Raw genomic sequence first — 12,370 nt, forward strand, 5'->3', positions numbered from 1 at the left:
GTCTGTACTTAACATGATCTAAGATATAAATGCTGTTGAATGTACTGCAGAAAAAATATCTGCATGTGTATGCCTAAATAAATGGAAATAAACATTTCATCATACTGTTAGCTCATGAATTAGTGTGGTACCACCCTGACAACCCATCACAGACATTTACTCATCAGATGCTCTTACACATATTATCCAGGGTGAGAAATGCTGTATTGCTGTCTCTCAACTGCATACTGTCAACACATTTCTTCTCTGTTCTCCCATTTTAGAAGACCCAAACATGGATCTTGCTCCTAATTAGCACAGTGACTCAAAAAAAAAATCCATTATCAGTACAGCTTCACAGATTTTTGAGACCTTCTCATCATTCACTAGCCTTCATAATGTAGGCAATGGCGCTATTATGATAGAGACCATTCGTTTCCAGTGCAGTTTCTATGGTGCCCATCTCCTCTGTGACAATGGCTCTGACTGCATAAAGAAAGTTGGAGTAAAAGCTACCTGAAAAGATTTGACAGAATGCCAGGATTTTTATGAAAGAGACATCACCATCCTGAAAAGAGTATTATATACGTCATAGTGTAAATGTAAGCAAGATGCGTATCATTCACTCCGCTCTGTAACCACATTCAATGATTATGTAAAGTCACTGATATGCACACTACTCATACTCCTTTAAAACCCTTCTGTCATGCTACATCATGTCCTCTGATAATGCTATCGCTTGCTGGTGGAGTTATAAAAAGGTGGAGAAGATAACAGTGACACTGAACCACACAATAAAATGCATTTGCCCAACAACGGCACTAAATGATGCAGTTATTCATTCAACTTTCTGGCAATATTTTGAGCAGTTTGGGTTTTTTTTCAAATATTTTTACAAATACCTGGTCACTTGTATTTTTCCGAATGTTGGTAAGGGCTTAATTTGCCCTTTTTTTGCCTTGTCAGTAATCTGTGACGCACTTTGAACTTCAATAACTGGCAGGGAAAGTGTTAAGTTTGTTTGATAGATTAATTGATTTTGCATATTTTATCATACTTTTTGAGACCTGGCAAGAGATTTCTGATCCCTCTTTACTGCTTTTTGCCTTGAAAACTCACAAAAATAACTGCTTGTCAGAGCGAACCTGACACATAATGCTAATTGCGGCTTTTGTGATTGTGACTTGCTGGTGTTACTGGCAGACACTTCAACATTAAGTGGGAGGAAAAGTCTCAAGTAGTATAGTTGTCAAGTAGAAGTCACGAATGGATTGTCAACAGCGCCAACTGGGAGACACTTAACAGAATATTTGCTTAGCAGCTCTCTCCACTAGTTTCTCAAAACAGACTATTATGATAAAGCAACACTTCTGACTTTGTCAAAACAAACCAAAATTACAGGCTGCACCAAAAAGATATTTACTCCAGGGCTGCAGAATTATATTGTACTGTGTTTATCTTATCTTATCCACTCCTAGCCTAATCACTGCTAACACTTCCTTACAGCCCAAGATATCATATCACAACTGTATATTCATGACACAGTACTTTAGATTACTTCTCTAACCTCTTGTAGCAGGTGTGCTGTTCCTGGTTCCTCCTGGTGCAGCGCTGTAGGTTTTGTCCTGCTGATTGCTGGGCGGTGCCACACCTTCTCATATAAGGGTCTGATTCCATCCGCCTCCTCCTCTCTTCTCTTCCGGGGCCAATTGTCCACTGTCGTGGCGTGGTGTGGTGAGGCCGGTGCAGGTGTAGGTGTGGAGGAGCCATTTGTGCTGTGGCTGTGCGCACACTGGCGCTCTGTTGGCGTGTTGGCCATCGTGGCGCATGCTTGTCCTGCAGCATACAGGTGTTGGATCACTGTCGCCGTGGGGACCGGGCTGCCCCGCTGGAAGCCCCTTGCGTGGGTTTGTGCATCCTCGTGTTTGGATCAGGCAGAAGTCGGGAGTAACTCCGCTGCTTGGCCTGCTGTGACGCTGCGCCGGCAAGGCTGATTGGGAAACTGATTCAACGCCACGGCTCGCTGGACGGCGTTGCTGTTTTGGTTCTTTTTGGTTCTTTTTGGTTCTTTTGGCTCTCTTCTTTTTGGCTCTCTTCTTTTTGGCTCCGTTGGAGTACATGGTTTTATTAATTGTTTTATTGTTTTGTTTGATCCTACCAATACTTGGTTCCGCTGTAAGCGTGCCGCTGTGTTGATGCGGCTGTTATAACAGTCTTTGCCGCGGTTCTTTATTAGTTTACACAAACATTTAGTTATTTTGAATATTGATTTAATTTAATTTGATTTCTTTTGTATGGTTGTTTTGTGTTCTATTTTGAGATTTAATTCTTTTGGTTTCGTTAAGAGTATTATTAAATTGAGTACCGTTTTATTGAGTTTGATTTCTTTTGTATATTAATTGCCTGTTATATTATAGTTGAGAAGTTAGATTATTTTGTTATTTACTTTATTACTTATTATTGTTTTGTTTGTGTGTATTGGTAAAGTGTGGCCATTTTATTGTGCTTTTTCTCCCTGTGGACAGGTGCTGTGGGCTCCGGGCGGCGACCCAATCCCTGGTGGTGGTTCTTCACGTTTTCAGTTTGTGTGTGTGCAGTGTCACGGGTGTTTTAGTTTCCCCCCTCCCTCATTGGTTTCGGGCGCCGAGGTAACCCAGCACTGTCCACTTCCCTTTCCCTTATGGCCCCGTGTATAACATTATCTGCTTTGGACAGCATTTATGGAACCTCATTTTAGGAATTATTGTTGAATAAAACTTGTATTATCAACGTTGTCTTTGCCCTGTGGTGATACGAACTTGCGTAAGCTTTTAGTTTTTGGTTATAAGTATTGTTATTTCCTGGGGTGCAATTCCCCAGGTGGCGTTGTTCGGCAACATATTCACCCTATGACCGCCACTCTTGTCACACTCTGTTGGGGTCACGGCTTTTATCATTAAAGGAAAACATCTGGTCAGCGTTTGTCTCAAAAAAAAATTACTGATGACGAGATAGAGTCAATCGCTGTGAGCAAGTAGAAGTCATGCCCTTATTATATCATTCAGCTTCCCTCCTGTGTTTATCTCTATGTCGTCATGTCTCAACATATCCTTTGTCAGTATTCATAGGACTGGATTTCTATGAATTCTGGACGTATTCTCTACACTCACTTACTCTGTTAATATATTTTTCACAGCCATGACACGCTTCTTTTTATGTCTATATGCCTGTAATTTGATGGACCATTCATTTTATCGAAGAAATAATTGCACAGTGTTTTCTCATTCAAAAGAAATTAATTATTTAACCCTCGAATGAAGATGATCTGTTCTGGTTTCCTAAATTCAATCAAGCATATAGTGTGATGATGTGAAGGATCATTCTTTGAGATGAAGCAGAGACTGTGCACTATGAGGGGAAATCAATCCACTCCCTCATATACTGTCTTATAATAAATGTAAATGGGGTAATGCGGTGTCAGTAAAGCACTCTGCTCCTCCCAACACCTTTTCCCCTGCCTGTCCCTGTTAGACGTCAGAGACCCGACATCTCTCCATCTTCCAATTTATTCCTCTGCCTGAGGAGGAACAACAGATCAATCAGCGGTGGATAATCAATGCTAGCCTGAGAGCAGCTGTGGAGAGCCTGAAAAATGTCTGACGTTTTAGTTTGTTATTGTAGGGAACAGCCAGGCGTGATGCTTATATGTAAAGGGCCTCTGGAGTACGAGGATTTAATTAACCAATGACAGCAGGGATTTCAACAAAGCATACCTCAGAGACCCTGGGCCTCATCACTCTATCTCAGGTCAAATCAGCATGGACACTGCTGCCAAATCCCATTCAGATCTCACACTGAGCTGTCATTCAAATTTCCACTGAGGGTATCAAAGTAGTGTCACGTAGTTTGAAAAATAAAAAACACACTTGATCCGAGAAAAGTATGGTTTTCCATGATTTTTTGTAAACTCTGGACTGTGACCATGATTGAAGTCTTCAATTCATCGGTGAGGTGGAGGAGTTAAAGTAAAAGTAGTTCTTTAATTACACCAGAAGTAAGTTTTGTAATTTAATGGGAGTGAAAATTAATGAAATAAATGAAATGAAGACATTGGGGAAAGTAATTGGTGCAAATAAAGGTGTGTGACAGCATTGTTGTGCATTTCCTGATGGGACATATTGAACAGAAGGGAGCACTGACAGCACACTACTACCATCTGGTGGTAAAGTGAAACCGGTTTCATATACCTTGTCTCTGCTACCACTTGCAAACTTTCTTACTTTTTGTCCACACTTTGAATTGAAGTGAGTTTTTTATTGAACTAGAAAAGAGCAAGAAGAAGAAGTACATGAAATGGGAAATATTCTAAAATTTGTCTGTGGCAACTTTGGACATCAAGTGTTTCCTTGTGTTCTTTTCTGGCCTTAGTAGGATTATGTAGCACTTTGGTGCAAAGATGCAGCCCAGCAGTCCATAACTTGAGGCCAAGATAGCAAACACCTCTGTGACTGTGGAGTACTTCCCTGGAGAGCTGATGTAGGCTGGAACAAAAGCTACCCACACGGCGCAAAAGATGAGCATACTGAAGGTGATAAGTCTGGCCTCGTTGAAGTTGTCCGGGAGTTTCCTTGCCAGGAAGGCCAGCACAAGGCAGAGACAGGCCAGCAGGCCAATGTAGCCCAGAACCAGAGCAAAAGCTACGGGTGAACCTTCATCACACAGGAGAATGACAATTGCGCTCTCACGTGGCATGAGTTGGTGTGGAGAAGGGGGAGCAACAAGCAGCCACACTGTACAGATGATTACCTGAATAAAAAGAAATTTGTCTTTTTTCAAACATTTGAATAAGTACTTCTCTAACTTTTCAAAGTGCATAAAGAGTTAGAAGTCCTTACCTGGACAAGTGTACAGCAGATAATGATTGCTTTTTGCTGCTTAGGCCCAAACCATTTCATGACATTTATGCCTGGAAGTGTAGCCTTGAAGGCCATCAGCACCACTATAGTTTTCCCCAGAATACAGGAGACACAGAGGACAAAGGTGATTCCAAATGCTGTGTGTCGCAGCATGCAGGACCACTGAGAAGGCCGGCCAATGAAGGTTAGAGAACACAGAAAACACAGAGTCAGGGAGAAGAGCAGCAAGAAGCTCAACTCTGAGTTGTTGACCCTGACAATTGGGGTGTTTCTGTGACAGGAGAATATGAAGACCACAACGCAGGTGCAGAAGGAGCCAATAAGGGAAATAGCCATCAGGGTGATACCCATAGTGTCACTAAAGGAGAGGAACTCCACCTCTTTGGGGATACAGGCTGTCCTGTCAGCACTGGACCAGAACTCTGGAAGGCAGCGCACACACTCTATGGCATCTGAAGGAAAAACAAGAAAGCTTTAGCTGCTCTACTGTGGCTTTTCCACTGCAACTGTACAATAGGTCAGATTCTAAAACGCAGTGTGGGCATGTAGTCTTTCCTCACCAGTCTGATTGCTAATCTCCCCAGCTGTACAAACCACACAATCATGGCAGCAGATAGGGAAGTTAGGTCTGATTGCCTTCCGGGTACCTGAGGGACAAATGCTGCTGCATACTGACAAGGGAACCTAAGCAGGGGAGGAAGCACATACTACGCTGGTCACAACGCAGTCACATAATAAAAATGATATTGCACAAAATTCTATTCACAAAACATTGTTTTATTCTATAATAGATCCATACTTTGGTTTGGTTGCCATTCCATACAATGTTGTGTTCCTGGATCTGGAGTTTTTGTCTTCCAGCTGTCTCATCGAACTTTCCAATAGTGGCAAACTCCATTTTTCCATTTGGACTCAGCTGCCAGTTAACCAGGTCATACATGGCTGCAGGGTCGCCATTCTGATCAAACTTGATTTCATCACCGAATGAGTTCAAGTATCCCACCTGTTTTATGTAATGAAGCAGCTATGGGAAGAAATTGCTAATGATCATCTTGTAGAATCACCGAAATCTATGAATAATGTTTCAGCTCTGTAACCTTTGTTAATCTAGACTGAATTAGAGAACATATGGGACGATACCTGCCATGGCTGTATATTGTCTGCATCTGGACAAGCGTGGAGAGGAAACGGCCCTTTTTCTTTCACACAGCTTCTCATAGCCTTGAGTGCATGGGCAATGGCGTACACAGCTTTATACACATTGTAGGAAATCCTTAGTTGTGACACATCTGAGTAGATATTCGTCACATTCCCCAGCTCTTCTGCTCCAGAGCATGGAGGTTTACCCTCAACATTATGCTCTTGACCTTCAGCCTGCAAACCCAGGCTGCATTGAAACATCTCTTCCCAGAAAGGTATCATGAAAGGATCTTCAAGGGCATCTGGGGTCATGGGACGCAAGCGAAGAAGAAAGTCTTGCAATCCAGGAATGTGTGCTTGCCGGATTGCAAATCCCATGGACCCCTGGAGGATGTGGTGGTAATTCTTGGGGATGGAAAGGACAGCAGCTGTACTCCACGCCTCACTGGCCAGCCACTGTATCCCAGTGAGTCCCTCTCTAAATTCAAGAGATATGTAGATGCCATTTTTGCACAGACAAACACATCAGACACTCACAAAAGTGAGGTTTTGTCGTGTTATAAATATTATAGTGTGGAAGATTCTGAACAGCTGAAAGGATCATACCTGAGTGCTTCATCAAACAATGCTGCTGCATCTTGTTCCACAGCAAACACTAGAATCACCCGAGCCCCAGATAAGCGGATCTTGGAGACAATAGATGAAATTGCAATCTGTGCTCGGTTCTTAGGGATGATCTCATGGACAGCAACACAAGCACCTAACTTTCTAACCTAAGAGGACAAAAAGCGAGAGAAGTGATACTTTCTTCAGTTTTCAATAGGTTATACAATGAAAATAACAGTTTATTATAACTAAATTATTTATGGGTGTGTGACCCACCTTATCGGCAAAGATATTTGCCCCACTGCGGCCATAGGCATCATCCCCTGCAATCACACCCACCCAAGTCCAGCCAAAATGCTTGACAAGCTGTACAAGTGCATCTACCTAGAGGGAGACAGAAAACAAGAGACAGAGAAATTTATGTTGTTTCACTTATGCTTTTGCTCATGTAGAGAGGTTACATCACATTGTGAGTAATCTGAATGTGTATGCTTCCTCTAACCTGGAAGAAGTCACTGGGCATCGTCCTTAAAAAGGCAGGAAACTCCTTTTTGTCACTGAGACAGGCACAGCTGGAAAAATAACTTACCTGAATGGAAGAAAATGTACATGGTTATTTAATGAAACTGTGTCCAATATCCGTCATTAAAACTGTCTCAACGCGGTCGGTTGGACTTGACACACATTACCGAAAGATTAAATCCACCATACGTTGAATCTGTTGAGCAGTAACAACAAAAAATATTGCAGTAGTGCTATCTCTACCCTGCACAGTCTCTTTCACACACAGTAAATGACTGGTATACAGTTGCTGAGCAGCTGTGACTCATTCACCTGTGGCACATGGAAGACTCCCAGGAAACGGGCCACTACGAGAGACTGAGTAGAGCCTCCGTCTCCTATCACAGCTGGTACAGTCTCATGACATGTGCCTTTACTCTGTGTCACTCCTTCAACCCCTGAAGCCTTCTCAGTCCCCATTAACTCCATAGCAGCCTTCAGAGCCTGATGGGGTGTACTGCATGAATCATAGATCTTATAGCCCAATGTGATGTTGGGAAAAAGTCTGCCATCTCTGTTGATCTCCTCGATGGCAAAGATCATAGTTTGCATCCAACGGAAGGTTCGAAAGTTAAATCTGGAAGAAGAGAGAAAATTAAGTTTGAAGCAATTTCAATTTTCAACACAATTCTAAGCATGGAGCTTAAACTTTCTGTCACTCACAAACATGGATGCACTGAACTATGGAAGCAGGATTTGTGCCATATGAGATTACAGCTGTTTAATCACAATTTTGCACCAAATTTGCTAAAAAGAGATAACCTGGTGCACTGTGTGGGAGGAGGCGTAGAGGTGAAGGACAGACTGGGTTCCACCACCATGTCATGAAGGGAGAAAAGTCCCCCCAAGATAATGTCCCCCTTTCTCTTCAGCACAGGCAGGGGCATGGAGCCTGGGATTATTTTACATTGCTGGCTCTGGTCCTGGTGTGAGTTGTAGGAAAAAATCCCACACAACAGGAGACCCAAAAACACAAGCACAGTCCTTCTCAATGAAAGACTGTGCTGTACCGATCTCATCCAAAAATGATTCATACTTTCTTAAAGCTATTCACAGCAAATATATGTCTATGCCTGTTCAAATAACAGATGTTTGGAACACAAATAAGGCAAACAGTAAATAACAAACCAGATAAGTACCCTGTTAGCCAACAAAGCACCAAACAATCTGTCAGCCGTCAGTAAAAAGCAAGAGCTGGTGCACAGAAAAAAAGACATCATGAAAACAATACATAACACAGCACAGTATCTACAGAACTTTAGAAGTACAAAATCACTAGTGAAGTCAATATAGGTAAATAATGTTTCACTCAAACAAATCAGTAACAAGCATCTAATCAACCTAAACTCATACACAGTACAGTCCTTAATCCAAGCTCATTAAAACTTTCAGAGTGCACCATCTTCATTGTATTAACATGCAGCGAAGACAAGCTATCCAGTATCTACTGTCAAGTTATAGATGCTGCCCTGTGGACTATATATAAGCAACCTCCTACTCCATATCACAACTGTCAAATTGGCTTTATTTCACCTGGGCTACTGATCAATGGAAAAAGAGCCCCCAGTTCCACAGTAAGTAACAACAATAACAAGGAACTAGAATGAGCACTTGAGTAAAATGGAAAAAGACAAGAGCTGTGTCATGTCACAATGTCATGCCTGACTAGGCCCAACTCATCCTTCAGTGATGTGAAGAGGCAGACAGTAGACCCATGTCACCGGGGGCTGCTAAACGAAGTTACATATCTTTCAAACACTCACGCACATGCGCGCGCGCGCACACACACACACACACACACACACACACACACACACACACACACACACACACACACACACACACACAGTGAACTACTGAGTGAGAGGAAAGCTTCACAGTTGTATCAAACATATGGAAACATTAAAACCTTATAAATAATGTTCACTATGATAAACAAAGAGGTGCTTGATTATATTGTTTAATTTACAATTAATGTGCATGTGTTATGCAGTTATAACTCTCAAAGTCATGGTAGACTCACTAGTAGACTCTTTTTGTTTGTTTTTTTCTTCTTTTTATATAAAATATCCTTCTGAGGGGTTAAGCAGGTTTAATATAGTGAGACTAATGAATCATTAGGGTGTTGTGCATATCATTACCAGGACAAACCCTGCAGGCAACAAAACAGAACACCACAGAGTATGAAGTGAAGAAAATATTACATGCTGTATGTTGTGCTGCCTCAGGTCATATTGGTTTCCTTATTCACTTAATATGTCCCTGTGTGATGCTAAGAAGAGGAAGGACAGAAGTGCACTAAGAGAAAGCTCAGAATTATGATAGTTTCCTTTTCTTGGAAGTAAGCCTTTAACAGGATCTTAGACTCAGAACATCCTATATGCTGTCAGGGGAAAGGGGTCAGCCTCGTTTCTGGAAATAAGCTTATTAGAAGTGAACAACAATGAGATTGCAATCGTATCACAGTTGTCCTCACAGGGATATGCGGTGCAAGCTAATTGAAGCCCATGAGTATTGGGCATTGCACTGTACTCTGTAAAGCCCTGGAATTTACAGACAGGCAAACAGACAAAAAGATAGGATGATGGACAGAAAAAGAAACCAGGCACACAGTCCTATTTGAGCGAAAGGAGTACTCCTCTGAAATTGCTCTCTTGAAGGTCTCAAATGATATTTCGATATCTGACGTGGGCATTTATTGGACCTCATTGGAGTTGTTCTCCTCCTACCTTAAAGTTTTTATTAGTCTCTGCAGCTGAATTTGTATCAGACACTACTGCTGACCTGTGGTGTCCCTCAGGGATCTGTCTTGGGACTTATTTTATTTTCCATATACATTCTGCCACTAGGTCAGACTATCAGTAGTTTAAGCAATATCTCCTGCCACTTAAACACTGATGATATTCAGTTGTGTTTCTCATTAAAATTTGAGCTTCATAAACTCTCTGTACTGACTCACTCATACTTTACAAAGTGTCCAAAATACTGCTGCCAGGCTTTAAACATGATACAACAGATGGTCACATATTACCCTTATTTCAAGGCTCCACAGTATATTATTGACCTTCTACAGCTCCACTCCATGAGTTGAACCCTTAGATTCTCTACCCACTGTACCCCGGATTTTTCTTAAGACTCAGGGCAATTGTGCCTTCCAGTCAGAAGCTAATAAGCTTTGAAATAGCCTGTGGTGTTTGGAGTCTGTGGACTTTTTCAAAAATCCGCTAAAAACCCATTTGTTCAGACAGGTGTTAGGTAGTATGTGGTAGTCTATGCTCCAATCTAACGTCCTTTATCTGTTTCCCCATATATATTCTATCTGCCAGTGGATTCTGACGGTGTGATACAAACAGTCATGAGCAAGTCAACTAAAGTGACACAATGAGTAGATTGACTTAAAGCATAGGTTAGAGGTTTGCGGACAGACAGATAGATGCACAGACAAAGAATTGGAAAAAATACATAAACAGACAGATTAAAGCAGGAAGGAAAGACATGAAAAGGAAAGACAGATAGGTTTAGTCATATGAAGGGGAAGAAAGAGAGGTTATTATCAGTCAATTCAATGCTTTTGTGTATTAAAGGGTTTCTTTTTTAAAAAAAATGTGTGTGTTTTGTGACTTACAAGCATGTCTCCTGGGGTATTGCAGGAGTATTGTGTAGGCTACTGAAAGAACCCTGTCTCTTACAAATTATGTTTCTCAATCAACTAAATTGCAACAACAAATATGTTTTGTTGGAAACATATTTGCTGGCTGGAATGTGCTCAAAGGCAACATATTTTTTGAGTGGATGAAGTGCTACATTTATTAACAGCTGCAGAAGCAACAAAAGGTTGCCCAGGTGGATGGTGGGCGTACAAAGTGCATGACTGTCACACCAGAGACTCGGGTTTGGGTATGGTTAAAATCACTTTGATTAGGTTGTTTTAGTTGTTTTGGTGTAAATGTAAATAAACGTATTGTGTCTTTAATTGTATTAAACCAGACCACAATAAACAAAACAATAAAAAGTTCAATAATGCTATAATTGCTACAAGTGGATATTATACCGGATATAGACTGGATATTTTGTCAGAAAACAAATATGTTGTATTTGAATGTTTTACTTGTATCAGTATCAACATATTTGTGTCTTGCCACACATGGAACTCAACATATTTTACAAAGAAACAAATTTCTAGGAGAGAGGGTTTGAGGGTGTTAGCCATTCAGTCATAACTGTAGAGCTGTGTCCAGGAAGTCCTCCATTTTTTCAGAGGGCACTGGGCTCATCAGGGTTGTACCCTGTCACTCATTGTATTTGTGTTTTTCATGGGCTGAATATCACATCAAGAATGCCCCACTTGGCAACCTCAGGACTTTTACAGATGATTTTTTACAGATGATTTTTTGTGTTGGTTTCATTTATTTCAGCCAAGGGTGAAGCAGTGGGTATGGACCTTCAACTATCCAAGAAAATGACGGATGCTCCCTTTGGGTTGAGTGCGTCACTGCCCAAAAGAGTTAAAGTATCTTGAGGACTTTCTCACAAGTGAGGGTAAGATGAAGCATACATTTTACGGACAGATTTGGCGTTGTTATGGCAATAACACTGAGGCTGTACCAGGCTGTTGTGGCGAAGATGGAGCTGAGCATGAAGGCGAAGCTGTTGATTTACCACTCAGTCTAGTTCATAATAAAAATATGAGATCACAGGTACTAGCAGCCAAAATGAGTTTCGTGTGCAGGCTGTTTAGGGGGTGAGGAACTCCAGGAAAACATAGAGTAGAATCACTTCAGTTGAGGTAGGTCGATCATCTGATCTGGATGCTCTCTAGCCACCTTCAATTAGAGTTAATCTTAACACATCCAATTTGGAGGACACCACAGGTCAGATTATTAACATGTTGGAGGGATTACAAATATCTGGGCTGAGAACACCTCAGGATTATAGTTTAAGTGCCCCAAGCAGTTACCATAACTAGGATTAAAATCACACTGTTGGCATGTATATCTGTATACTTAGACTGCTGGATTTGGGCAGACCTATAGTCAAAAGAATGAGTTGCTAGATATGATATGAGGGAATGAGGCTTGGCCCACTATTCTGTGCCATCAGTACCTTGTTGTCCTTCTTACAACTTATGCTGAACAGGGACCTGATGCTTACCTCTATTAGTGTAAAAGCAATTTGCTCCTACAGTGTTG

At 41.5% G+C, this 12,370-nt stretch overlaps 1 protein-coding gene across 1 annotated transcript; it reads right to left on the reverse strand.

The window, feature by feature from the left end:
- Positions 1-4,323: 4,323 nt before the first annotated feature.
- On the reverse strand, positions 4,324-8,215 carry LOC130167735 (extracellular calcium-sensing receptor-like). The gene is made up of 10 exons (XM_056374215.1): positions 7,944-8,215; positions 7,455-7,758; positions 7,123-7,209; positions 6,897-7,004; positions 6,621-6,787; positions 6,015-6,492; positions 5,674-5,898; positions 5,435-5,558; positions 4,854-5,326; positions 4,324-4,764 (listed from the first exon to the last, which is right to left on the reverse strand). The coding sequence occupies exons 1-10, from the start codon at positions 8,213-8,215 to the stop codon at positions 4,324-4,326; spliced, it is 2,679 nt and encodes an 892-aa protein (XP_056230190.1).
- Between the last annotated feature and the right edge of the window lie 4,155 nt (positions 8,216-12,370).

This window comes from Seriola aureovittata, chromosome 4 (assembly GCF_021018895.1).
Source record: "Seriola aureovittata isolate HTS-2021-v1 ecotype China chromosome 4, ASM2101889v1, whole genome shotgun sequence".
Taxonomy (NCBI): Eukaryota; Metazoa; Chordata; class Actinopteri; order Carangiformes; family Carangidae; genus Seriola; species Seriola aureovittata.

What these genes read in the sequence shown, in the direction of transcription:
- LOC130167735 (XM_056374215.1), bottom strand. Translation starts at nt 8,215, where the DNA reads ATGAATCATTTTTGGATGAGATCGGTACAGCACAGTCTTTCATTGAGA. An exon ending in GAGTCTTCCATGTGCCACAG is followed by an intron (nt 7,210 to 7,454) that starts GTGAATGAGTCA and finishes TCTTCCATTCAG; the next exon opens with GTAAGTTATTTTTCCAGCTG. An exon ending in TGCCCAGTGACTTCTTCCAG is followed by an intron (nt 7,005 to 7,122) that starts GTTAGAGGAAGC and finishes GTCTCCCTCTAG; the next exon opens with GTAGATGCACTTGTACAGCT.